The 27,850-nt window shown below is 45.4% G+C and overlaps 1 protein-coding gene, 1 long non-coding RNA gene and 1 pseudogene across 2 annotated transcripts; 1 reads left to right on the top strand and 2 right to left on the bottom strand.

The window, feature by feature from the left end:
• Positions 1-219: 219 nt before the first annotated feature.
• On the bottom strand, positions 220-3,659 carry CEBPA (CCAAT enhancer binding protein alpha). The gene has a single exon (XM_077132236.1). It carries the CDS (start codon positions 3,527-3,529, stop codon positions 2,471-2,473), a length of 1,059 nt encoding a protein of 352 aa, XP_076988351.1. The 5' UTR covers positions 3,530-3,659; the 3' UTR covers positions 220-2,470.
• An 11,534-nt stretch (positions 3,660-15,193) lies between these two features.
• Positions 15,194-16,563, bottom strand: LOC143660252 (hypoxanthine-guanine phosphoribosyltransferase-like; annotated as a pseudogene).
• Positions 16,564-18,444: 1,881 nt separating this feature from the next.
• Positions 18,445-27,593, top strand: LOC143660251 (uncharacterized). The gene is made up of 3 exons (XR_013163893.1): positions 18,445-19,373; positions 22,060-22,160; positions 27,441-27,593. It is a non-coding gene; the product is annotated as an uncharacterized LOC143660251 (long non-coding RNA).
• The last annotated feature ends 257 nt before the right edge of the window (positions 27,594-27,850 follow it).

The following is a 27,850-nucleotide window of genomic DNA, read 5'->3' as shown; positions in this document are numbered from 1 at the left end:
ATCGCCGCTGGCATGTGCTGCCAGCAGCGCAGTGAACACTCTCGGGGTGGAAACAAGAGGCAAATAGCGTTTTACTCTTGAAGAGGGTAAAATCTGAAGGCCAGGCCGACCTCTGGGCTACTTCCTCCCAAGCCCTGTTATTTCAGGACTGAGGGCGCGCCTCCCTTGGTTGGCTGCCGCTGCTGCTAAGGGGGTGCTGGGGTTCCTGTCCTCACCAGGAAGCCGTCGGAACGGAGGTCTCATTAGGAGTCAGCCTCCCGCTTGGTGCAGCCTGGTCCCTGTTGGGAAGCTAATGCAAGCCTTGGCTCCTTGGCAGGGGGTCTGCGGGGAGGGGCTAGACAGGCAGTAGGAGGCAGCTCCGGGCCCCTGCGGGCTGCTGTGGCTCTCCCTTCCTGGGGTGGGTTGGCTGGAAGGGTGCACAGCCTTCAGGCTGCCTCCCCAGGACATCACTGGAGTAGGCTGCACCCACATGGTCCAGAGAAAGTGAGAGGGGAATGTTCTTACCAGTCAGGGCCTCTTCCTGCAGGCTCAGGGGCCTGCCAGAGGCCGGGGGCAAAGGTGGGTGTTCAGGCTGCTTTAGAACTGGAGCTGTGAGTGATCTGGAAGTGTGTGTGGCCAAGGGGCGTCTGGGGCCTGGAGCTGCTGGGCCAGGCCTGCCCAATTCTAGAAGGGGCGAGCAAACCTCCGCTGAGAGCTCCCTCTCCAAAATCCCAGAAGCAAATGAGAGGCCCTCCACAGTTTTAGGGACCTCAGCCAGGACCCCAAGACTCCTTCCTTCGAAGAAGAAGAGACTCACTGTCCTTTGGGCTCTGGGTATTCTCAGCTTGGAGTCTTGTCCTCCCCCAGCCATTGCTTTGCCTTGATTGGGAGAAGTCACCTTAAGGTAAAAAGGGGCTCAGGATCAACAAAGAACTAACGAAAGTCAGGATCTCAGCCAGAGAATACGCGGTGATTGTTTACAAATGTGACCTGGCTCATAAAAAACCTTGGAAGGAGCTCTTTCTGGTTTTAAAAAGACACCAAAATTCACTTTGATATGTTTATATTATAGATATAATACATAAAACATCGAACACAAAACTCTACGTTCTCCCCAAAAGAAGAGAACCAAACTGTCCTTCCCTGCCCCAACCCCCCCGAGGTCTGTGTTCCCAGTCTGTGCGTGTTGGTTGGAGACCGCCTCCCTCCCAGACCTGGAGCCAGGGCCCCTGGGGGCACAATCCTGTGGCCAGCCTGGGCTGGAAAAAGCCCCCACAGGGACTGAGTCGGCCAGAAAGGACGGAGGCCCACCACCACCACCCCAGGAAAGCCGAGGGGGAAAAGGGGAGCCCACCTCACCTCACTGGCCCCACGGGAGGAAAAGCAATCCCAAACCAAAAGGAAAGAGAGCCTCGGACCCTCCCCCACGCTGCTGACACAGAGTCTCATTTTGGCAAGTATCTGAGCAAACCAAAACAAAACAAAACCCAAATAAAATGGTGGTTTAGCATAGAAGTGCACATCCACATTGCACAAGGCACCGCTGGGACGCAAAGAGGCCAGATGCAAGTGTTGATATCGGCTGATAAAGCAAAATATTTGGAAAGTTCTCAGGACTCCGGCCCTCTGGGATGGACTGAGTGTGCTTCAAGTTCATATGGCAATGCTGGCGACATCCAGCCAGGGTAGGCTGAGGCTCCCAGGGTCTCTGCAGCCCCCATCCCCACCCCAGAGGAAGCCCAGAGGTTTGCCTCTTCCACCAGGCTACTGCTCCCACAAACACATGTCCTTATGGCTGACCCATGGCTCAACTTTCTGGTCTGGCTGTGGAAGGGTGGGGAGGTGTCCTCTTCCCACTGGTCACTTGGTGACCCCCATCTCAGGGAGCCTTGCCAGGGGAAGCCCAGCCTGTTGCAGGCTCATAGGGAGAGGCAAGGAACAAGGGACCCTCCCCCTTCATGTAGAACTAGGGGAGCAACCTTGGGTTGAAAATCCCCAGTCCCTGGGTTTCTTTCCTCTGTAAGAAGAGGTACTATGGGGAGGCTGGGCTGGTTTGTCAGAATCTGCTCCCTGAAACTTCCTCCCGCAGTGGGCCTGCTGCAGCCTCCAGAAGGCAGCAGGAATCCTCCCAACAAAATGGCAAGGCACGTAATTGCTCCCCCTACTCCGTAGGAATCAGAGCCGTGAGTTTTCGTTTCCAAGGCACAAGGTTATTCCTTAATACTAGAATTGCCCGGCTCCCGGTTCAGCCTCACTGCGCGTCTCTTGCACCGGGAAGCCACTGCCCGACCCCTCTCTCAGACGCACCGAGCCCGGCGTAGAGGACGGGGGTGGAGGGGACACGCGGAGCAGACCAGGCTTTCAGTCTACACCGGAATCACCTAGTCCTGGCTTGCGCGGCTCGGGCCCCCTTAGGGATCCGGCGACCCGAAACCACTCTTCCCTGGTCCCCGCCAGGGGCCGGCCTAGGGCGGTCCCGCCGCCGCGCGCCTCACGCGCAGTTGCCCATGGCCTTTACCAGGGAGCTCTCGGGCAGCTGGCGGAAGATGCCCCGCAGAGTGTCCAGTTCGCGGCTCAACTGTTCCACCCGCTTGCGCAGGCGGTCATTGTCACTGGTCAGCTCCAGCACCTTCTGCTGCGTCTCCACGTTGCGCTGCTTGGCCTTGTCGCGGCTCTTGCGCACCGCAATGTTGTTGCGCTCGCGCCGCACCCGGTATTCGTTGCTGTTCTTGTCTACCGACTTCTTGGCCTTGCCCGCGCCGCCGCCCGTGCGGAGGTCGGGGTGCGCGGCGGCCAGCCCCTTGAGCGCGCCGCCAGGGCCGGGTAGGCCCGCGGAGCCGAGAGCGGGCGCTGGGTGCGGGCTGGGCACGGGCGTGGGCGGCGGCGTGGGGTGGCCGGGCTGCAGGTGCATGGTGGTCTGGCCGCAGTGAGCGATCTGGAACTGCAGGTGCGGGGCGGCCAGGTGTGCGGACGGCGGGTGCGAGTGCGGCGGCGGGGGCGGCGGCGGCGGCTGGTAGGGGAAGAGGCCAGCCAGCGCCAGCTGCTTCGCCTCGTCCTCCTCGCGCGGCTCCTGCTTGATCACCAGCGGCCGCAGCGCCGGCGCCCCGACGCGCTCGTACAGGGGCTCCAACCTTCCGTCCAGGTAGCCGGCCGCCGCGCAGCCGTAGCCGGGAGGGGGTCCGTGCGCTCCCCCGGGCATGACTGCGCCGCCGGGGCCCGCGGGGGCGCCCGGGTAGTCGTAGTCGCCGCCGCCGCCCACGGGGGCCGCGGCCGCCTTGGCCTTCTCCTGCTGCCGGCTGTGCTGGAACAGGTCGGCCAGGAACTCGTCGTTAAAGGCGGCCGGGTCGATGTAGGCGCTGATGTCGATGGACGTCTCGTGTTCGCAGATACCGCCCAGAGGCTCTAGAGCGGCAGGTTGAGCTGGGGGCTGCGCGGGGCCCGGGCCCCGGGGAAAACCGAAGGCGGCGCTGCCAGGCGCGTGCGGGGGACTCTGGAGGTGGCTGCTCATCGGGGGCCGCGGCTCCGCCTCGTAGAAGTCGGCCGACTCCATGGGGGAGCTAGAGTCCTCCCGGCATGGCGAGCCTGGGCGCCTCCAGCCTGCGCGGGACGCCGCTGCCGCCCACCCGGAGTCCCTACTCGCTGGCGCCCGCGCAACTCCCGGTCGCGAATGGCCAGGCCTGCGCGGGCTCCGCATTTATACCGACCCGGGTGGCGTCGCCCTCTAGTGCCCAAACTAGCCTCTGACCACCGGCGGTGGCGGCGCGGCGCCTGCCGGGTCTTAGCGCCGCCTCTCCTGGGGCGGTGCGTGGGGTCGGAGCAAAGCGCTGGCTGCCAGAGGCCGCAGCGCAACGCCCACTGACTCCGGCGCTGCGAGCTGAACAATCCTGGGCGCGCTGGGCCAGATCCCGGGACGGTCTGTTGCCCCCGCACACACGTGGTCGGCTGCGGGGTCCTGCCCTCCGCCTCCCCAAGGCACCCACTTCCAGCCAATTGCCAGGGAACCCGGGATCACCCACAGGGGCCGCGCCGGGGGATGGAGGGCGAGTCTCGGTCTCTGAGCTACCGTGGTGCAGACTTGCTTTAAAAGGAGAAATAAGTCCCCAGAAGGGGTCCGCGCAGAGTGGGAGCACAAGGACGCTGTTTCGGAAGCGCCGCCACGCACAGCGCCGAGCGGAGAGACCGAAGAAAGAGGTCCAGGGGCGATGACCCTGTGTCTTCCACCTCTGCCCTCCAGGCGACCTCTCCGATTCCGCGCAGAAGCACCTCTCCACCTCTCCATGGCTCGGGGTCCTCCGGTTCTGTTCAGCGCCGCAGCGCCGGGCGCTAGGACCCGCGGGGAGCGGAGGGTAGGGGAGGCGGTCGCGGCCTGGGAGCCCGGAGGACCGGGCCGGTCGGTCTGCCAAGGCTGGAAAAGTTTTTATTTTCAATCTCTTTTCCGGGCCCCAGCGCGAGGGTTGCAAGACACGCGGGGCCAGCGCTGCTATTAGGCACAAAGCCGCCAAACTGTCCCCGAGGAACGGACGGGCGGCGCTTGGGGCAGGCAGAGCTGCACTCCGAGACCAGGGTCCCGAGGTGGGGGTGAGAGGGAAGGTGGGCAGGTGCCGCGTGGGGCCGGAGGCCGCTGCTTCCTGCCCCCATTCCCTGTTCAGGTGGGCGGGAGCAGGCGCTTGGAGGGAGCCGGGGCCTCGGAGTCTCCAAGCCGGGGGCTCCGGGTTTGAGCACCCACGGGGACACCCCGCTCGGTGGACCGTAAGGCGCGGACTCCGGGGCCCAGGCACCGAGTCCCCAGGATCCTGGAGGTCGAGATGGCCAGAACTCGGCGCCACCCCTGCGGCCGCTCACCTCCCCAGCTACATGGCGTCCCGAGCGTTTTGTCCTGGGATCGCCCCGGCGGCCTGGCGCGGGGCTCGTGGGCCGGCCGAGTCAATCCTGCACCGCGCCTCGCGGCTTCTTGGGCTGAAGCACGGCGTCACCTGGGTGCTGGTTTAAGGTGCGCCTGCCTGCGCATCTCGGGGCCGCTCAAGTTAAGGCCCCATCCCAGATCAGATAGCGGCTTTTCAAGGCCCAAGAAGGCGCCCCGACCTGCCCCGGGAACCCTTCAGCTGGTGCAGCGCAAAAACGCGGCGGGGGAGGCCCGCACTTCCACTGGTCACAAAAAAGACGCGACTTCGGCTGGCGAACACGCACTGCGCTTTAATCATTTTCTATTCAATATATTCCCACTGAGTAATGGCCCAACTGCTTCATTTAGGGTCTAAAGCTCACAAACTAAGATATCTTGAGCTTGAAAGCTTTGCAATTGAGGGTGTAAAAAAGACACTAAATATCTAACCTGGGGGGAGCCGAGTTGCTGCCCTCTGAGTCAGGTGCAAGACCCATTTTGACATAGTACCTTTCTGCAGACCTGGAGAGAATCTGAAAACACGGAGTGGGATTTTCCTTTATTCTGCAGGGCTCATGACTTCTCCCAGAGCAGGAACTCAATAACAACCACAAAAGAAGGACAGTGGGTGGCGCAGAGGGAGGTGATGCCACCACCTCATCCACAGAGTTGTTGTGTCCTGTGCAGGCAGCAGGAATTTATCCTTCCAGAACTGGAAGAAATTGAAGAGAGTTCCAGAGCTGGGGGAGCAGGAGGACAGAGACTTGTCCAGGCTCCAGTGAGTCCGTGCAGGTGAGAGAGGTGTGGCTGGGGCTCCCACTCCAGCTGGCAGCATCTCCTCCAACTGGACCAGAACGTCCTGTTAAGGCCTGCCCTGCACGAGGGGCTGAGCATCCATATGAGAGGTGGTCCTCTCCCTACCTCTCCCACCCCCACCCCCAGCTCACAGTGTGATAGGAGAGAAGAGTTTACAGGGGAGGTGACACTGGAAGAGCCCAGGAATGGCGAGGTATTCATCATTTATGCATCCAACATCTAAGGGCCCTGCACTGGGGCAGCACTCTGAGACACAAGGGGGATTAAAGGATGTGCTGTGATAAGAGCACCTTCTACCCTGGGGAATGTGGAGCTCTGGAGGAGGTGGTGGCTAACTTTGTCTGGGGATCATGTGGCAGTGGGCCTTTGTGCTGCACCTTGAAGGATGAGCGGGAATTTGCTGGAAGGATAAGGGAGGAGGGAAGGGCAGGTGCAAAGGTGGAGGGACTGCTAGTGCATGGTGTGGCTTGGTAACAAAGGACAAGCTCTTTGGGCAGTTGGAGTGTGGGGCGCTTGTGTGTGTGTGTGTGTGTGTGGGAGGGGGGTGAAGGGGGAAGGGTGGCCGAGATAAGCCTGGATCTCAGACAGCTGTGTTGATGACTCCAGGTGAAGGAGTTTGGACCCTGTCTCACAGGCTTTCCTCCACCAGTTTTTAGCAGGGGAGTGCCCTGGTCTGATTTGGGTTCCTAAAAGGCCACTCTGACAGGGAGTGGAAAGGGGAGACTTCATCAGAGCCAAAGGATGGAGGTGTGAGCTGAAGCCCCCTGTCAGGGATGGAGGGAAGAGCTGGCAGGATATGGGGTTCAGGTGGGGTCTGATACATATGGAATGCAGGGAAAAGGGGAGGACACCTGCCTTCCTTTTTTGTGCTTTTGGAGGAGAGGGCCATGGCCTAGAAACAGCGGCCAACATCCACTTGCCAGATTCTAGTCTTTCCTTGAGGTCTAAGGGAATGTCTTGGCACAAGGAGGAAGCGGTTCAGAAGGTCAATGGTGGGTGCCAGAGCGGGCTGGCCAGATGCTCAGAGGTGAGGGGGTACCCAGGGGCCTGAGGTAGTGGTGTCCCAGAGCTGCCCAAGCTCGGGAAGAAGCTGGGGAGGCCCCAGGGGTGGGGGAGCCACTTTCTATGGGAGGCACAGAAGGGGGTATGTGGGTGGGGGGCAGCCTGATAGACTCTGCAGTCAGCAACTGGAATATACCTGAACAAGCTCTGGCTTTACTTTTTTTTTTTGCATGGACAGGCATGAGGAAACGAATGGTTTTACTTTTTACGAAGGAGAAAATCAGCAACAGAAATGACAATGCATTTGATAGGTGTGAATTGTGCTGCTGACAGCTCCCCTGCTGGTGGAGGGCAGGCCAGGTTGTGGACAGGCCAGGTAAGGAGAGGGTGAGCAGGAGTCGGCTCTGCAAAGTATGTCCTGAGTTCTGGGTATTCCTGGATGAGGCCTTGTTTCAGAGTCCCGAAAAACTCTTAACTAGTTTGAGGAGATCAACAAGGCCCTTGGAAATTTTTGTTTTGACTCACCCTTCCTAGTCCAATGCACACAAGAGAATTAGTACATAGTTTGAAAACTGATCAGATTCCAAAGAACAAAAACGGAACTAACCCTTCCAATTTAGTTTTCTAACTTTATCTTAAGCTAAAGTGTGGATGTAAGATGCATCACTCCAAAGCATGACTAATCAAGATAAGATAAGGGCCAAAAGCTATGATTTTCAGGCACAGTTTCAATGATTCAATAGAATACACTCCAAGACCTTTCTAAAGCTTAGGCCAAACAAACTGTTAATTTTTACATAAATGCATTTGCAAATGAGTTATCTTCTAATTGACTTAATGTTTTAGGTATTGATGGTTAAAGAGTGTGGGCCCAATGGACAATCAGCCACAAAACCAGTGTTTCTTATCAAGAGCCTCCCTACCCTTGGAGAAGCCTTTCTTATCACACTTTAGCTTACATATCCTATCTCTCCAGGAGGCCCAGTGGTTTGGGGGGGGGGGGAGGTTCCTCAGACTGGGTTAAAACCCCTGCTTCATCATTTACTAGCTTGATGACCTTTGGCAAGTTACGTGAATTTCACTGAGCCTCCATTTTCTTCTCTGTAAATCAGGGACAATAATTTCATTTTAGGGTCATCGAAAGGATCAGGGAGAATGTATGTGTGGAGGCCAGTTCCTGGCACACTGTAGCTGTTTGCTTGATAAATAAAACACTGGTTGTCTTATTCCTCACCCTTTTAGGCTCTCCACAAACACAATTCTGAGGTTCTATTGCAGTGTATTAGGGCACTGTTCCAAGGCTTATTCCAAGGGCTCTAAGGCAAAGCACCTGGAAATTGTGATGCTCTTTGCAGAATATTGTGAAGCACAATTAAGCCCATCCTCATGAGCTAAACATGATCGAACTGGGTGCAAAAGGACAATATTGTATGCCTGCTATATGAAATCACAACCATGAGTGCTTGCAAAAAACCCATGCCGTCAAAATCACGAGAATCCACGGTTTCCAGCTTTCTGTTAATATAATACATCTATATGATGTACTTGTGGCTTCTTTTGTGGTGGCTATTGTTCTTGTTTGGTTATTTTACATGCTTGCAACTGTTAGCGGAGAAGTAGTGACGGATGCCAAAGATTTCAGCAAAAGGAAATAGAGTCAAAATTTGAAAGTCAGAAAATCCTATCCACCGTCTTAATTTCGTTTAGCAAAATGGGAAAAGCCTATTAGTCTCAGTAGGTGGCAAACGCCTTCGTTAGATGATGGAGCCCAGAACTCCCCGTCTACGGCATGAGAAGCCCTGCATGCGGTAGCTGTGGGCAGGCCTGGCCTGCACATTTTTTGGGCTCTGGGACAAGAGTACAAGTGGCAGCCCACACACCATCTGTTTAAATATTAAAAGTTACCAATCAAACTAAGAAACTGTTAAATAAAATATGTTTAGCTTCCTGCCTTGACGAAGATATCTTCATCATGTCCTAGAAGGCCAGATTTAAGTTTAGAACTTGGCCCTGGATCACGGTGGGGGGAGAGCTAGCTTCCCTCCTACTCTTCCCACTCCCTGCTCCAGCCCCCCCACCACAAGGATCCTCCATCAGGCATGTGTAGATTCCCAGTCTAAGGGCTCCAACTCTGTTCATACCTCTGGAAATGGGCACCCCTGGGTTAGGGGCATGCTCACAGCAAGCACCCTGGTAAAGGGGCCCACCTAGACCCCGGGGATTCCTCAGCTAGCACTGAGAGGAGGGAGTGGGCAGCAGAGGCCCTGAGTGAGGCCCTTTAATGTGGGGACCTGTCTAAGGGTGGCACTGGGGCCACTCCAGGCCCTGGGCTGGTCAGTTCTCATCCAGTGCAAGCAGGAGGCCTCCTGGCCCTGCTTCTATTGGAGGACACGAAGGTCAGCAACAATCTCAAACCATACGCTCCCAGTTCGTCCTTGCATTCCATCTTGCCGCAGCCCCACCGTGCTCTCTCCCCTGAATCACTGCAACAGTCTCTAGCCCCTCACCCCCGCTAGGATGTCAGCCCCACAAAGGCAGGGACCTTGTCTGTCCTGTTCTGCTGTATTTCCAGAGCTAGAGCAGGCCTTGACCCATGGAAGAGGCTTAAATATTTACTGATTGTACACAGAATGGATTCTGTTGGAGAAAATTACTACCTGGCCACCCACCCTTCCAGAACTCAGCTTGATCCCAGATCTTTGGGGTGGCCCCATAGGATGGCAGGGAAGACCATACCCCCTTGGGTCAAGGCTTCCCAGAGCAGGCATAATCCAGGGCTTTCGGAAGCTGTTCTGGTCGAGACTGCCAGGTTCTGGAGAGCTAATTCGGGCAGATGTGGCTTCCTGGCACTTGGCTTGGCTGCCCAGCTGAAAATCACCCCCTTCTCTGGGGAGATGCAGCTTGGCCAGGATGCAAGACTTGTGGAGTGGAGGCCTCCTGAGAGGGGCTCCTTTGTGCACAAACTGTTCAGCCCCTTGAGGCAGCTCTGATGTGCTCCTGCCACCTTGGCTTTAGAGCATCCCCTATCTGTAGGCTACTGCTGGAGAGTGTCCCAAGAGAGCCAAATTAGTCCTTAGGTGTGGCCAGACACAGATCCACTTGGGAAAGCTTGCTTGCCTTTGAACAGGCTCAAGTGGGAGGCAGGGGCTTCTCCTGCAGGTAGAGTTGACAGAACTCTCTAGTCAAGGGACTGGGTAGGGATCCTTGGAGCTCAGTCCTGGCCACCACCATTCTGACCCTATTCCTTCTTCTTCTGCATTCCAAATGCATCTTTAAAAACAGATAGAGAGGAAGGAAGGAAGGGGAGGAGGAAGGGAGGGAGGGAGAGAAGAAGGAAGGAAGGAGGAGAAAGATAAAAAGAAAGTGAGAAGGAGGAAGGCAGTGAGGGAAGAAACCTAAAGAAGGTGGAAAGCCAAATCTTGAAAATTAAAACAAGAGTTTTTAAAGACCAGTTGCATGAAGGCTGAGTGTAGTCCTCTTTCCTTGTGATCATGCTCAGTTCCCCCAAATCTAAGCCCCTCAACACAGTCCCCTAAAATGCAGACATGGCAGCTATAGAAGAAATGAGGTGCACCCAATGGGTTACTTTAGATGCTCCCCCAAACTGTATCTGTTCTAGCCGGTTGGTTGGGGCTTGATTCTTTGGGAAGGGAGCCATTGTCAGGCCCTAATATGGTTTCTGTCACCATGTCAGCTTTCAGATGGCCATGCGACTGGCAAAGGTTACCACCCACCATAAAGTCCTAACTAAGAAAACAACAAGTTGCAGGACAGATATTGCTTCCACTTTTTGTAAAAAAAAAAATTCTTTAAATATGTATTTCTTGGTGTATAGAAAGCCACCGAGAGGAATCCAAAACCAGCTGTTAACAGTGGTTCCATCTGTTAATAGTAGGAAACAGGACAATTTGCACTTTTTACTTTATATGCTAATGAATAGTGGAGTTTTTAAATGAATGAGTATACATTTATTACTTTTATAACTTTATAAATCATGAAATATTCTGTCACCTTATTTTATAGTTTTATGATTTGATAGTTTTCCAAACTATGAAATTTTTAAGCCACCTTAATTTATTCTACAAATATGTAATGCCACAATGGGTTGAATAATTTTGTAAATAACTTCAAAATGCTTTTCATTGGCCATATTTTTCAAATAAAAATGTCTGAAAACATGCTCTAAGAATTGGTTGGTTTCTAATTTGTGAATTTGCTCATATGAAAACTGGTAAAAGGATATAGACACTTAATGATATACAGTTCTACATTTAATAGCTCATGTTTATTTTACAAGAACACAATCTCATTTATTTGTATATGATGGCTGTCTCCAAATCAATATGAAAGTGAATTACAAAAAGTTATAAATAATAGAGGAAAGATGAGCAAAACAGAGAATTTACTTTAAAAAAAATTAAATGCCAGTGGATTTTAAACGTGTTTTAAAGTGTTGATACTCTGAATAAGAGATATACAAATTAAAACGATGCCAGTTGGACAGATAAAGATGAAAACATTTGATCTTGTGCTGTACTGATGGGTTGGGCACACCCTAGGATTATATATTGATACAACCTCTTTGGGAAACAATTTAGCAATACCTATCTAATTTCAAAGTGTTATTTGTCGTTCACTTTGCAATTCCACTTGCAGAAACTTAGTGCATAAGCTCACATAAGCACACAAAGAGGTACTTAAAGGGTATTGACCAGCGTATTATTAATAACTGCAAGAGCCTGGAAACAACCAAATGTCTGCCTATTAATAGAAGACTGATTAAACAACTTCAAGACCACTGGATAAAAATCCTCTGTGTCCCTGTTAAAAAGGAGGAAGAAAGTTTGTATGAATGAGTATGAAAAGAGCGCTGTCATATGATGATATGAAACACACACAATTAGCGTGTATAACATGCTTTCCATTTATGTAAATAGAAGGGGAGGGCTACACGTATGCTTCTCTATGAGTAGACTGTGTCTGGAAGTGCATCGAAGGGGATCTGTGAGGAGCTGAACTTGCAAATAGGGGTGAGAAATGTTTATTACAAATTCAGATATATAAACTAATTAAACAGTAATTATGTAACATGAAATCCAAAACATACGATTGCTATATATATCCAGGAAACACTAGACAATGTGGTAATGAGAAAGGGATGTAGTTTAGTTTTTATATACTTGAACAGAACTATATGGACTATAAAAGCCTAAACAATCCTTTACTTTCACTGGAGACCTTCCAGAAATGTGTGTTGTATGTTCTAGACAACACGAGCCCATTTCCCCCAGGCATGGAGGTTCCTGCCCCATGTTGATTTAACAGTTCAGGGACTGAGGCTGGGGCAGTGTCATCCACTTCTACCCCTCCAACTGGTCCCTTCCCTTCCCTACCATTTTCAGTCAAAATTCCAAAGGTCACTCAGAAAGCACCAGTAAGCGCTCCAGACACTCCCTCTTCACCAGATAACCCCCCAGTGGCCCAGAACCCAAAGCAGGTCCTGGGAACCAGCGAGCACTGCTACAAATCCTTGTCTAGGTAGCCAACCAACGGACATGGCACCCTACAAATTTAAAGTTTTAAGAAATACATCTTGACATTCAACATCGTATTAGAATTTATTGGAAAATCTCACTGATGTTCCAAATGCAATTTTTTTTTTTAAATCTATGTCAAGGTGCAATAACAGTTAAACAAAAACCCATATGAGTCACTCTCCCATAAAACCATCTGCTGACAGAGTTTGGCTTTTCTCTGAATGAAGGAAATGCGCAGTTAGTCAGCAAGGGGTTGCTCTGGCCTCTTACTTTTCTGGGGGAAATTATTGCAAGACAAGCAGGTCGCACGGAATCTGCCCTGTGGCTCAGGGGTATGGAACGTGCACACTGGGTGGACGTTAATTGATCCTTTGGTTGCCCAGCACTGCAGAGTCTGAGGATGACCTACCTGAGGGGTCCCACACACCCAAGCAGAAACCGGAAGCGCTGTCTCCCAGCCTCCTTCGCAGCTGGGGTGAGGGATGGGAGAGAGGTTTCCACAACACGCATGCATTCCGGTAGGAGCTGTCCGGGCTTGAGGGAGAGATGGAAGGAGCAGGCACTGCCAGATTCCTCTCTGGCGAGGGCGGCCAAGAAACAGCCAGCGTCTGGGGTGGTGCGGGCATTGCAGCTGGCCGCCCAGCCTCCAAACTGGGTCCTCTGCCTCCTAGAGGTGCTGTCAACTCCCCAACAGTCTCCAGTACGTTTGCTTCCTCTTTAACTAGTTAGCGTGGATTCTCTTTGTTAGGTCCCTCTGGGATAAGCCTGGGTCTTGGATGACTAACGGGGACCTGGCAAAAGGTCAAAGTCACAGATGACTCCTGCCACCTTCTCATCCAGTTGTAGCCTTAGTCTGGGCATTTACTTGTCATTTCTCAAAGCCAGGTTAAGAAAGAAAACAGACTGTGGAGGCAGCAACCAGATTGAATGCCACCCATACATGGTGACTTTGGCCAGCGACTTCACTTCTCTTGCTCAGTTTCTTCATCTGTAAAATGGGGATAATAAAGACATCTTCCTTTGTTGTGAGGCATAGATTTTAAAAGCCATTAATAGCACTCACATGAATCTTCAGGACTAACTCTCCCAGCAAGAAAATAAAATAAGACTCATGTGGGGTGATAGAACATTTCTTATTGTAAAGGATAAACATCAAAATCCCTTTAACAACTAGACCAACTGGTCATATCCTTTTCCTTTCTTTGCGGGCAGAGACTCTTTTAGAATTCAATCAACAAATATCCCATGGTTTCCGACTGTGTAGCCAGCACTGCAGAAGCTGACAATGTCTGTGCTCACACAGAGCCTATATTTTGGGTGGGGAGGAGGTAGGCAATAACATGCAAACAGCTGCATCCATCAGTTCAGATATTCAGGGGTGTGATGACAACGGATAGTTTTACTGAAAGTGACTGGTAGGGAGGTGGCCCCTTTGCATTGGGTCATCAGGGAGGGCCTCTCTGAGGAATAACACTGGAGCAATGACCCAGAAAAGGAGGGGCCCAGCATTCTGAGAACTGAGGGAAGAGTGTTCCAAGAAAGGGGAGAGCAAGTGCAAAGGCCCTGAGGCAACTGGACCCTCTTCCAGCAAAAGGCCCTGATTCAAAATACTTTGTGGACTTTCTCAGGCAACTTGGAGACCCTTCTCTTGGCACTCACTTCATGGGCTGAGAGCACCTGGCCCCTAGGTGTGTCCAAGCTGGTCTCAAACAGCCGTATGTTGGGATGCCTTGGAAGGACTTTCCGGTCTGGGGCACACAGTCAGAATGCCTTTGTTGTTCTAAGATTCACGGGTGGATTACTGCATTGTGTTCTAAGTACTAAATCCATTGCCAGCCTATTCACATGTCTCACAATCACGCCCAAGGCAGGTGCTGACATATGTTGGAACTGAATTGGACATAAGGAAACACTTCCTAAATTTTCCTGATGTTCATTTCTTCTTCAGCGCCATTTTTCTTAAAGCCTTTTCTAAACTTGAAAGGGCTTGACTAACCATTCCCCCAAACCATCATTTTTTTCTTTTAAAGAGACAGTCTTTATTTTAAGGATTTTTACAGTGAAAAATTTTAAGAGTCTTAAAGTTTTTTAGAATTTATTTATTTATATTTAAAAGAAACCATTGACAAAGATTCACCAGAACAAGTGTGAAAATTCAGTTAATGCTATTGAAACTCTCCTAAAGGAATTCCAGGACACACAGCCCTGGGTGGGATAAAAATCTCTGCCAATGATACGAAAGCTGAATGCTTTATTACTTTTCCAAACACATGGCGGTATAATTAACAATATTCAACCTTTTTTTTTCTTTCATGAATATACAAAAATTAAAATGCCAATTGAAAAACTAAGGTATCTGCTCTTTAAATGTTTCTCACAGATATATTTTCATTCAACAGTGCTGTGGTTTAAGAGATTTTCCATTCACAAGTGAAGCAACAATCCATCCAAAGTGAACTGATAGTCTATAGGCTCATAGGACAAATAAATGTTCACATTGCAGCAAATGACATTTTTAATATACAGAACAGATAAAACTCTTTTTTAAAAAATATTTTTATTGACAAAAAGCAACACACAAACACGAACACTCTTAACATATGAACATTCCATACTTGGTGTACAATCAGTGACTCACGATATCATCACATACTTGTGATGATCACAATCATTTCTTTAAAACATTTGCATCACTCCAGAAAAAGAAATAAAAAGAAAAAACTCATACATACCATACTGCTTACTCCTCCCTCTCATTGACCACTGGTATTTCCATCTACCAATTTATTTAAACATTTGTTCCCACTATTATTTATTTATTTTTATCCACATTTTTTACTCACAAAACATAAAATTCTTACATGCACAAGCTTTACTAGGCAGATGTCACAGAGCTAGAACATTTAATAATTTTACCGTTGACGTCAATGGGGTGCCGGATATTGCCAAACTCTATTGATTGACTTGAGCTCTCATCTCAGGCTTTGTGTTTTGCTTCTCCAATTTCACTAAAGACACACAAAGGAGTCAACCCCCTAAAGTATTCATTATAGGCAAGGGCATATCTGACAACAGACTTGTCTGGAATTTCAAATCCAACAAAGTCTCATCTATGTCCAACACCAGTTAAAGTGGATTATACTCTCCCCGTCTACGTGGGACATGACTCCCAGGGGTGTAAACATCCCTGGTAACGTGGGACAGAAATCCCGGGATGAGACGGAACCTGGCATCAAGGGATTGAGAAAACCTTCTTGACCAAAAGGAGGAAGAAAGAAATGAGACAAAACAAAGTGTCCGTGGCTGAGAGATTTTGAACAGAGTCGAGAGGTTATCCTGGAGGTTATTCTTACACATTATACAGATATCACCTTTTTAGTTTATGGTGTATTAGAGAGGCTAGAGGGAAGTACCTGAACTGTAGAGTTGCGTTCCAGTAGCCTTGTTTCTTGCAAATGATTATACAATGATACAGGTTTTACAATGTGATTATGTGATTGTGAAAACCTTGTGTCTGATGCTCCTTTTAACTAGGGTATGGACAGATGAGTAAAAAATATGGATCAGAAATAAACAAATAATAGGGGAAACAAAGGTTAAAATAAATTGGGTAGATGGAAATACTAGTAGTTAATGAGAGGGAGGGGTAAGCGGTATGGTATATATGAGTTTTTTTTTTTATTTTTTAATTTCTTTTTCTGGAGTGATGCACATGTTCTAAAAAATGATCATGGGGATGAATACACAACTCTGTGATGATATCGTGAGCCATTGATTGTATAACATGTATGGATCATTTGTATGTTAAGAATGTTTGTATGTTTTTATGTCATTTTATTAATAAAAATATCAAAAAATAAAACAAACAAATTTTTAAAAAAAGTGAATTATACCCTTTGAACAAGGAAAGCAAGGCTTGCATTGTTTTGCCAGTGTCAATTATATCTCCCACCATCAAGACATTCTTTCCCATTAAAGTTGAGAGATCACCTCCACCGATTACCTTTATGTCCCCTCTTGACTGGTCGCTACAGTAGCCCTTTAGTCTATAAACTCTACAGTCCGAGGAATGGATCGATTGCTATTTTTGTTCAGTGCTTTGATGTAATCCTGTAAGTCAGTAAAGAATGCATAGCCCCCCTGGAGCAGATGGAGGATTACAGTGTGATGGTCTCCCATCTCCTTCACCACATCTGGAGCAAACCGTGTGACTCTGGCTACAATTAATCCATGAGGAATAAATATACTATCCACATCTTTAGCATAATGATTGGGTTTACAAACTAAATTTAGGTCACAACCTGCTTCACCATCACTAATCATGACACTGGGGCTGCCTGTGGCCATAATGGAGGCTGGTTGGGGCAAGGGTGGAGGAGAGGCAAGTCCGAGGAGAGGAGGTGGAGAGTCCCTGCACAGCTCTAGATGGCCACAGCCACCATCACCACCCCAAGAAATCATTTTGATAAAATGGCTGAGATGGTGAAGGGTCCTTTATTGCATTAATATAATCACTTTATTGTTGCTATTGTATGGGTACAGATGGGCAATTTAATTTCCATACTTTCTAATTTCTACTATGTTTACTGCATTGAACTTTTTCCTTTATTATTGGTAAAAGAAAAGAATATAAAATCAAAGAAACTTTTCATAGTTTTGATTCTCTAAATGTGTAAGTTAATGTAGTCAAGCCTATTAATAGTCAATGTATTTCCAGGACACGCTTCTCTGTACAATAGCCAAATGGAAGTAGCATTTTCCTTTTAATCAAATAGGTGCAGGGCTATCCTTTAGAATTCTTGTAAAGATTTCATTCTGCTGTCAGAATTTGTTTTTTCCACATAATGTTCCTATTTCATATGAGGAAATAGTCCATAAAAGTCAGGAGAACTGTCAATCATGGAGCACCACCTGCCTGGACGTAAGAGCGGATTTTGACCATGGTGGTGCCAGCTGTTGTCCCTCAAGCTACTTATCTAAAAGGATTGGTCTTGGGGTGGGCATGTGACCAAGGCAAGGCCAATCAGAGAGAGATGTTGGAGGCAGCCACGCCCTCTCCCACTGGGGTTGCTAAGCAGGAGGACGTGAGTTTGGGTCTGAAGAGAGCCTTATCCCCTGCCACGTGGAAAGTCCATCTACTTGTATACAGGTAGCATTTGGAGGCAACAGAGCCAAGAAATGAGCTCTGGATCCAGGTTTACCTGACTGTTACTCCAGTTTTGGCTTATCCAGATTATAAACCAATGAATTCTTCTTTTCATTGAGCTTTGCTTTTACAAGATGGATTTCTGTCATTTGTCAGTCCTCACTGATTCACAGACCAATTATAAAACCCTCAGCACACCATCCTTTCTAAGAGGGCATTATCTCGTTAACATAAAAAGGTAATCAGGGCAGGCCACGGTGGCTCAGCAGGCAGAGTTCTCACCTGCCATGCTGGAGACCTGGTTTCCATTCCCATTGGCTGCCCAAGCAAAAAAAAAAAAAAAAAAGGAATAAGTGACCCTCATAAACAGACATTGCTCTTTGAGCTCAAAGCTTGGTGCCCATCACCATTTTATTGAGATTTGACTCAAAAGAGGAAAAAGAAAGGTTTGCCTCTGGTCATGGCCAAATCAGCTCCTAATGTCACACTCTCCCAGGGATAGCAACTATAAACTTGCACAATCTAAAAACCAACCACCTGAAGGCATTGGAGGGTGAACAAAAGCAGGTAGAGCTGGAGGGGCGCTGACACTTGGAAGATGGGGACAGCACAGAGTAAGTTTCTTTACTATTTAACATGTATTTTAGCCTGAGAGCAGCCTGGGGTGGGGGAGAAGGCAAGCAAAATTCCTACAGAAAAGCCTCCAATCTTGACTTGAACCACAGGATGCTGTTCAAAGCACCCAGTCCCTGGAATGTGAGGAGGGGAATCTAAGAAAGGAGGGGAAGGTCTTAAATTCTGTACATAAACGCTGCCCAAATCTCTAGTTGACCTCCGAACCATGCATGCATAGGAAAGTACTAAGCAGCCAGTTAAGGCAAAAAGGACTGAACTTAAATTTGAGTTGCCACCCATCACAGAGGGGCAGAGTTTATGGTTTAGGTATCGCCGAGTTAACTGTATGCTAAAAAATTTATCAATACTCCTCCGAATTACATAACAGAATTCAGAACCTCTGCAATATAGCATTCATAATGTTGACAACACAACTGGAATTCCCTGACATAACTCAGAATCAGGAAAACATGACCCATTCTAAGGGAAGGACAACCAGTGGAGACCAACTCCAAGATAATCCAGAAACTAGATTTAGCAGACAAGGCTTTAAAAGTGGCTATTGGAAGTACGCTTAAGGACAGAAAGGAAATATGTTTCAACAAAGAGAAGAATAGAAAATTTCAGCAGAATGGAAACTATGAAAAAATAGCCAAAGGGAAATTTCTGGAAATGAAAAACTCAATATTGGAAATAAAAGATTCACTGGAGGCTTTCCACTGACACGAGTCAGGGGAATTGAGGAAAATAAATAGAAATGATCTATTCTGAAGAACATTTATATTAAAAATATAGCCTAAAACAAAACAAAATTGAACATTGCCTCAGGACATGTGGGGAAATATCCAAAAGGTCTAATATACATGTATTTGGCCCTTAGAAGGAGAGGAGAGAGAAAAGGGGACCGGCAAATGTTTAAAGAAATAGTGGCCTAATTTGGGGAAGGCGTCAATTTACAGATTTGGAAAGCTCAGCGACTCCTCAAATGGAGAAACAGCAACAACAACATTCCTAGGGAATTGATAGTCAAACTGCTGAATGCTGAATAAAACGAATGTCTTGAAAGTAGCCAGAGAAAAATGACATATTGGCAAACAGGGGTGCAAAGATTCAAATGACTTGTGATTTATGTCAGGAACATTGGGGACTGGGAGAAAGTAGAATGACATCTTTAAAATACTGAACAAAACTGACAACCCAGAAACCTATATCCAGTTAATATACCCTTCAAGAATAAAGTAAATAAAGATAATTTCAGACTAAAAAAAAACCAACAAGAGAATCTATTGGTAGCAGACACGCACTATAAGAAATGTGAACGAAGGTTTTCAGGCTGAAGGGAAATGAAACCAGATGGAAACTCAGATCTAAGATGAAATGAAGGTCATCAGAAATGGTGAATATGTGAATAAATATATGACTATTTTTGTTCTCTTACTTTCTTAAAAATGCAAATAACTGTTTAAAGCAAGGATTATAGCATGGTGTTGTGGGTTTTATAATATATTTGGATGTAATCATTATGGTAACAGTAGCTAAAGGACTGGGATGTAAATGAACCTCATGCTTGTAAGAATTCTGTGTTACGTGAAGTGGCACGTTATCAGCTCTAAGCAGACTGAAATGTTAAATATATATATTATATATATATTAAATATTTTTAAATTGTGAAATATACCATATATAAGAAAAAAGCAAGAAGTTTCAAAGTGCACTGTAACAAATGTTTATAGAACAGATTTCAAAGTTTGGTGTGGGTTACAGTTCCACAATTTCAGGTTTTTCCTTCTAACTGCTCCAAGACAGTGGACACTAAAAGAAATATCAATATAGTGATTCAGCAGTCATTTGTTAAATCCTATCTTCTCTTTTATAACTCCTCCTTCTTCTTGATCCTTCTCCCAATCTGTTGGGGTATTTGAGCCATGCCCATTCTAACTTTCTCATGTTGAAAAGGGGTGTTGACAATATGGAATAGGAGGACGGAACTAGTGGATGTTCTGGAGAGGCTGGTCCCTCTGGGTTTCAGGACTTATCTGGCCTAGGAACCCATCTGAAGGTTCTAGGTTTCCTTAAAGTAATCTTAGTTTGTGAAACTTTTGTAGAATCACAGATAGATCCCTAGTGCTCTTTAGCGTTAACAGGAATGGTTTCAGTTGGGGTTTGGCAAACCATGGTAATTAGCAATATCTAGCTGAAGCTTGCATAAGAGCAGCCTCCAGAATAGTCTCGACTCTATTTGGACTCTTTTAGCCACTGATACCTTATATTGTTACATTTTCTTTCCCTCTTTTGGTCAGGAGGGTGTTGTTGATTCCACGGTGCCAGGTCCAGGCTCATCCCTGGGAGTCATCTCCCATGTTGCCAGGGAGACTTTCACCCCTGGATGCCATGTCCCACATAGGGGTAAGGTAATGATTTTCTTTGCAGAGTTGTGCTGAGAGAGAGAGAGAGAGAGAGAGAGAGAGAGAGAGAGACCATATCTGAGCACAGAAGAGGTTTTCTAGAAGTAACACTTATGCATAACTATGGGTAGCTTTAGCTTCTCCACTACAGAAAAAAGCTTCATAAGAGCTCCTGTTGATTTGGGAATCCCTAATGTTTGAGACAGTATCAGGGATTTTCCTGGTGGGAAAGTTTAATAGTTCCATATTTTTTCTCCCATCCTTCAAGAGACTTTGCCAATACTTTTTAATTATCTGCTGAACATACTCTGGGATTTATCCAGGCCTTAAATTAAGCCACACAGAATGACAAGCCCTCATTTCCATTCTGGGCTCCCTGTGTTTGGGCTGTTTAAATGATCTATCCAAACAGGTTGGGTAAGATTATGTGTTACAGAAAATTTAAGTTCTTGACAAAATAAACCTCTCTTCCTTTGGTCTCATAGAGTAGGTGAAGTTTCAATATACAAACAATCTCATCCTTACCCCTGCATTCAGATTTACCTTAATCCTGACCAGATCAGCTTCGTTCTTAAAGAGATACATTTCTAATAATTTGAAGCTGTTATGGACTCCAGGAGATCATGTTTTTAAAACTAATCCATTCCTGTGGGCTAAAACCTATTGTGGGGGGGACCTTTTGATTAGATTATTTCAGTTGAGGCATGCCCCAGGTGGGTCTTAATCCTCTTGCTTTATAAGAGGATGAAATAGAAAGAACAGAAGCTGAGAGGGAAGGACACACGCAGAAACAGAGAGGAAGCCACTGAAGTCAAAAGCTGGTAGCAGTGAAAACCAGAAGAGAAGGGAGAGACCAGCAGACACTGACATGTGCCTTGCCAGGTGATAGATCAACAGCTGCCTTGTCTTTAGGAAGAAGATATCATCTTGATCATGGCTTCATATGGACATTTTCATGACCTCAAAACTGTAAGCTTGTAAGCTAATAAATATCCATTGTTAAAAGCCAGCCCATTTCTGAAATATTGCATTTCATCAGCTTTAGATGAATTTACAAATTAAAAAAATATTGTAACCTTAGTGCAATAACCAAAAAACTAAAGCAAAGAGGTAAACCTTAAAAACCAATAGACAAATTAAAATAGAATCCTAAAAAATAGTTAATCCAAAAGAAGGAAGTACAGGAAAAAGCAAAGAACAAAAACGGAAGGCACAAATAGAAAATGAATAGTAAAATGACAAGCCTAACTCTAATCATATAAATCATTAAAAAGGGCTAGTATTCTAATTAAAAGACAGAGGTTTTCAGAATTGATAAATATGCAAGGCCTAATTAATGCTGTCTATGAGAAACCTGTTTTAAATATAAAGACACGAATGGGGTTGAAAGTAATGGATAGAAAAAGACCTATCATATAAACATGAAGTATAGCAAGGCTGGAGTGGCTATAATAATATTTGTAAAACAGTCTTCAAGAGAAGCAATATTACTGGGGAAAAAAAGGGACATTTCATATTGACAAAAGGTTTAATACCTTATGAAGATGTGATCATCATAAATACATACGCAACTAATAACATAACTTGAACATACCTAAAAATTGACAAAACAAAAGCTTGTGATTGGAGATTGACAGTGGGCAAAGATTTATTTTGCATTTTATATACTTCCTACAGCTTAAATTTTGATACTAAATCATCTCGTCATTGTCATTATTGTCGTCATCGTCATCATCAAAAGAGTGGACATGATATCTGAGCCAGGTCTTGGAAGATGAGTAAGTATTTTCCAGCAAAATGAGGGGCGGATATTCCAGGCTGAGATCACGTGTGCCAGGGTGGGGCAGCACAAGCGTGCTGCTATGTTCTGGAACTGCAATTTGTTTGGCCTGCTCACAACAGAGAGTTGGGTTGGTATGAACAAGGAGGGAGGAAGCCCAACTTTGAAGGGTATTATAAGCTATGCCAAGAAATTTGACCTTTATCTTGAAGACCATGGAGAGTCATTGCAGGGTTTTTCAAAGACAGGAGACAAGATCCATGGGAAAGGAAATCAGTTTTGAAAAGTACATAAGAAACAAAAGAGTGAACGTTAGTGATTCAGGATCTGGATGATAACAGAAAAGTGACATCTACTAACTCCTGGAAGTTGAAACCACTTGGTGGAATGTTACTTTGTTCACATTTCCCATAAAATAATAATAATAACAACAACAGTAATAATATCTGCCATTCTATAAGTTCATTTTATTCAATGTAATCCCTATCGGACCCCCAGCAGGCTTCTTTTCTTTATTTTTTTAAAAAAACCTTTTGAAATTATATAATATAACACATATGTAAAGCAAAGAAAGAAAAAAATAATAAGTTTCAAAGCACGCTTCAACAAGTAGTTACAGAACAGACCCCAGAGTTAATTATGGGCTACCATTCCATCATCTCAGATTTTTTTCTTCTAGCTGCTCCAAAACACTGGAGCCTAGAAGAAATATCAATATAGTCATTCAGCAGCCAACCTTGTTCTTCAAATCCCATTTTCTCTGTTATACCTTCTCCTTCTCTTTTAATCCTTTTCCCAATCTATAGGGATCTTTGGGGAATGCTCGTTCTGACCTTTTCATGTTGAGAAGGGGTGTCCACACTGAAGAATCAGGGGATGTAATTAATTGATAATCCTGGAGAATCTGGTCCCTCTGGGTTTCAGGATTTATCTGTCCTTAGGGGCCCTCTGGGGATTATATGTTCCAGGAAGGCAAACCTAGTGCATGAAACCTTTATGGAGTCTCAGCTCCAGCTCTAGGCGTTTCTAAGCATCAGCAGGAGTGATGCTGATTGGGTTGTAGCAAATCATGGTAATTAGCACTATCTAACTGAAGCCTGCATAAGAGTAGCCTCCAGAACAGCCTCTTGACTCCATCTGATCTCTCTTGGCCACTGATGCCTTATTTGATTACACTTCTTTTTCCCATTCTGGTCAAGAAGGCATTGTCAATCCCATGGTGACAGGGACAGATTCATCCTTAGGAGATGACTCCTGAGAGGACAGTGATTTTCCTTGGAGAGTTGGGCTTAGGGAGAAGGAGAGCCCACGTCTGAGCAACAAAGGGGTTTCCTGGAAGCAACTCTTAGGCCTCCTTATGGGTATTCTTAGCTTCTCCCCTACAGAAATAAGTTTTATAAGGGCAAGCCTCAAAATCCAGGGTTTGACCTATCTTCTTCGGAGTCCCCAGTGGTTGAGAAGGTACCTGTGGTTTCCCAGATGGGGGTATTTTAATAGTCGGTTGGCTTCTTTATAGAAATTGACAAGTTCATCCTAAAATTCATGCAGAAACTCAGGGAAACAAGAAAAGCCAAAATAATCTTGAAAAAGAAGAACAACATTGGAGAACTCACACTTCCTGATTTCAAAACTTACTACAAAGTGAAAGTAAACAAGACAACGTGGTATTGGCATAAAGAGAGACGTATAGATAAATGGAATAAAATATTCAAGAAATAAACCCATTTAACTGAGGTCAATTAGTATTTTTTATTGTGAAAAATAACATATATACCAAAAAGCAACAAATTTCAAAGCACACTGCAACAATTAGTTGTAGAACAGATTTCAGAGTTTGGTATGGGTTACGATTCCACAATTTTAGGTTTTACCTTCTAGCTGCTCCAAGACACTGGAGATGAAAAGAACTATCAATCAAATGATTCAGCAGTCATACTCAATTGTTAAATCCTATCTTCTCTGTTATAATTCCTTCTCCTTTGATCTTCCTCCCAATCTTTGGGGATATTTCGGCTATGCCCATTCCAACTTTTTCATGTTGGAAAGTGCTTTCAATAATATGGGATGGGAGATGGAACTAGTTGATGTTCTGGAGAGGTTGGTCCATCTGGGTTTCAGGAATTATCTGGCCTAGGAACCCATCTGGGGGTTGTAAGTCTCTGGAAAGTAATCATAGTGCATGGAACCTTTGTAGAATCTCAAATAAAGCCCTAGGTGTTCTTTAGGGTTGGCAGGAATGGTTTTGGGTTGGAATTTGGCAAACCATGAAAAGTGGCAATATCTAGCTGAAGCTTATATAAGAGTAGCCTCCAGAATAGCCTCTCAACTCTATTTGAACTTTCTCAGCCACTGATATCTTATTTGTTACACTTCTTTCCCCCCTTTTGGTCAAAATGGCATTGTTGATCCCATGGTGCGGGGCCAGGCTCATCCCTGGGAGTCCTATCCTACTTTGCCAGGGAGGCTTTCACCCCTGGAGGTCAGTCTCATGTAAGGTAGAGGGTAATGATTTTCCTTGCAGAGTTGGGCTCGGCCACATCTGAGCAATGCAAGAGGTCCTCTGGAAGTAACCTTTAAGCATACCTATAGGTAGGCTAAGCTTCTCCGCTACATAAATAAGCTTCACCAGAGCAAGCCTCAAGATCAAGGGCTTGGCCTATTGACTTTAGAGTCCGTAATGTTTGAGATAGTTTTGGGGTTTCCCCGGTGGGAAAGTTAAATAGTTCCATATTTTTTCTCTCATTCCTCAAGAGACTTTGCCAATACTTTTTTTTTTAAACATTTTATTTTGAAATACTTTCCAACTTGTAAGAAGTGGCAGAATCAATACAAAACCCAGAACTGCATAATACCCTCATTCAGATAACCAGATCCACCACCTTTTAACATTTCCCACATTTGTCATATCATTCTATTTTCTAAATATTTGAGAGGCTTTATATATCATGCTCCTGGAACATTTGATACTTCCACGGATATCTCCTAAGAACAAGGATATTCACTTCTGCAACCACCTTACGTAAAGCTGTTAGGTTCAAGAAATTTTAACATTGATATAAACTTTACAGGGTATAACGCAATATGCTCCAGTAATGTCCCTTTGGACATATTTTGTGCCATTTTTAGATTCAGTCCAGGGTCATGTATTGCGTTAATTGTCATTGTCTCTTTATTATTATTTTTTTAAATTGTTGGAACCACATACACAACACAAAATTTCCCATCTTAACTACTCCCAGCCACCCCCACCCATGCAATTCATCGAGATTTATCGCACTCACAATATTGTGCTACCATTTCCACCACCCATTACTAAATGAAACCCTATACTCATTCTGCATTAATTCCCCACGTCCCACAGCCATAATTTTCCTTCTGTTTCTGAATTTGTATATTCTAGTTATTTTATGTTAGTGGAACCATATAATATCTGTCCTTTAGATATTTCACTCAACATGATGTCTTCAAGGCTCATCTATGTTGTCGCATGTATCAGAACCTCATTCCTTTTCACAGCTGAATATAGTATTCCTGCGGACGTACCAAACTTTGTTTATCCATTCATCTGTTGATGGCCATGTGGCCTGCTTCCAATTTCTTTTTATGCCAATATTTTCAAAGAATCTGCTCAATGTGATCTGGGATGTATCTGGGCATTACATTAAGCCATACAGAATCACAAACTTTCATTTCCATTCTGGGTTCCCTGTATTCGGATTCTGCAAATGATCCATCCAGACAGGTAGAGCTAGATTATGTGCTACAGAAAATTTAGGTTCTAGGCAAAATAAACCTCTCTTCTTTTGGTCTCATAGAATAGGTGAAGTTCTAAAACACAGATAATGTCTCAATTGATTTTTGACAAGGGTTTCTTAGATATGACATTAAAAGCAGAAGCAGCAAAATAAAGATAGATAATTGAACTTCATCAAAATGAAAAAAAAAAAACTTGTGCTTCAAATAACAACTATCAATAAAATAAAAATACAATTCACAGAAGGGTAAAATATTTGCAAGTCATATATCTGATAAAGGATTTGGATCAAGAATATATCAATCAAGAATACAATCAAGAATAGAAAAGCATAACCCAATTAAAAATGGGCAAAGTTTCTGAATATCTGAATAGATGCTTCTCCAAAGAAGATACATAAATGCCCAATAAGTACCTGAAAAGATGCTTCACATCATTAGTCATCAGGGAAATGCAAATCGAAACCACAATGAGATGCCACTTCACATACAATAGGATGACTATAATAAAAAGATATTAACAGGTGTTGATGAAGAGGTGGAGAAATTGGAACCCTCCTATACTATTAGTGGGAATGTAAAATGGTGCAGCAGCTTTGGAAAGCAATTTTGCAGTTCCTCAAAAAGTTAAGCAGAATTACCATATGACCTTTCAATTCCACTCTTGGGTATGTACTCCAAAGAATTGAAAGCAGTTACTCAAATACATGTACACCTATGTTCATGGCAGCTGTCTTCTCAATAGATGGAAGGTGGAAATAGCCCAAATGTCCATTAATGAATGAATGAATAAATAAAATGTGATATATCCATACAATGGATTATTATTTAGCCATAAAAGGAATGAAGTACTGAGACATGCTACAACGTGGATCAATTTTAAAAACATACTAAATCAGAGTGGGCCATGGTGGCTCAACAGGCAGAGTTCTTGCCTGCCATGCTGGAAACACAGGTTCAATTCCTGGTGCCTCCCCATGCCAAAAAAAAAAAAAAAAAAAAAAAAAAAAAAGCTAAATCAAAGCCCATCACAAAGATCACACATTATGTGATTCCATTTTTATGAAAGTGGGCAAATCTATAGGGACAAGAAAATAGGTTGGTAGTTTTCAAGAAACAGGGCGACAGGAAAATTGGGGGGTGATAGTTAAAGAGTATAGGATTTCTTCTGGTAGTGAAGAAAATGTTCCAAAATTGAATGTGACAATGGTTGCACAACTCTGGGAATATAGTTAAAAGTCATTGAATTGGGGCAGGCCATGGTGGCTCAGCAGGCAAGAATGCTCACCTGCCATGCCTAGAGGTCCCGAGTTCGATTCCTGGTGCCTGCCCATGTGAAAAAAAAAAAAAAGAAAAAGTCATTGACTTGCATACTTTAAATGGATGAATTATATGGCTTGAGAATTGTATTTCAATAAAGCAGTTACCCACCTACCCCCCCCAAAAATGAAGTTGCAAAACAAGAAAAAAAGCTCGGTTTATTTTTAATATTATACAGCTTATGCATGTATGTTTTCTTTTTCAGACATTCAAAATATAGCAAGATATAGAAGAGAAAGCTTAAATTACCCTTAATCACCAGCTTCTGATCCTACTACAGCCTGAAAGGAAGCCACTATATCAGATTAGGGTAACTTTCTTCTCATTTTTCCTTGAATATGCCTATGTATGAACATAAACAAAGATACAGATACATAGTTTAGTTCTGCAATTAAAAAAAATAAATGAGACCATCCTGTATGTCTTTTTTCCACTGCTTGCTTTTCTCACTAAACATTGTGCTCTAGAGTTTCTTCCATATCATTCCATATAGCTCATCCTCCTTCTTTGAAAATACTTCATAACGTTTTCTACTAGTAGTGGAATTGTTGGGTCAAAGGGCACAGGGTTTAAAATTAAACAGCAACTGCAAATTACTCTCAAAAAAGACTGTAT

Source organism: Tamandua tetradactyla, chromosome 16 (assembly GCF_023851605.1).
Source record: "Tamandua tetradactyla isolate mTamTet1 chromosome 16, mTamTet1.pri, whole genome shotgun sequence".
Taxonomy (NCBI): Eukaryota; Metazoa; Chordata; class Mammalia; order Pilosa; family Myrmecophagidae; genus Tamandua; species Tamandua tetradactyla.
The sequence above is the reverse complement of the archived record's forward strand: the minus strand, read 5'-3'. Positions and strand labels throughout refer to the sequence as shown.

Coding starts and splice junctions, on each gene's coding strand:
- CEBPA (XM_077132236.1), bottom strand. CDS start 3,529: ATGGAGTCGGCCGACTTCTACGAGGCGGAGCCGCGGCCCCCGATGAGC.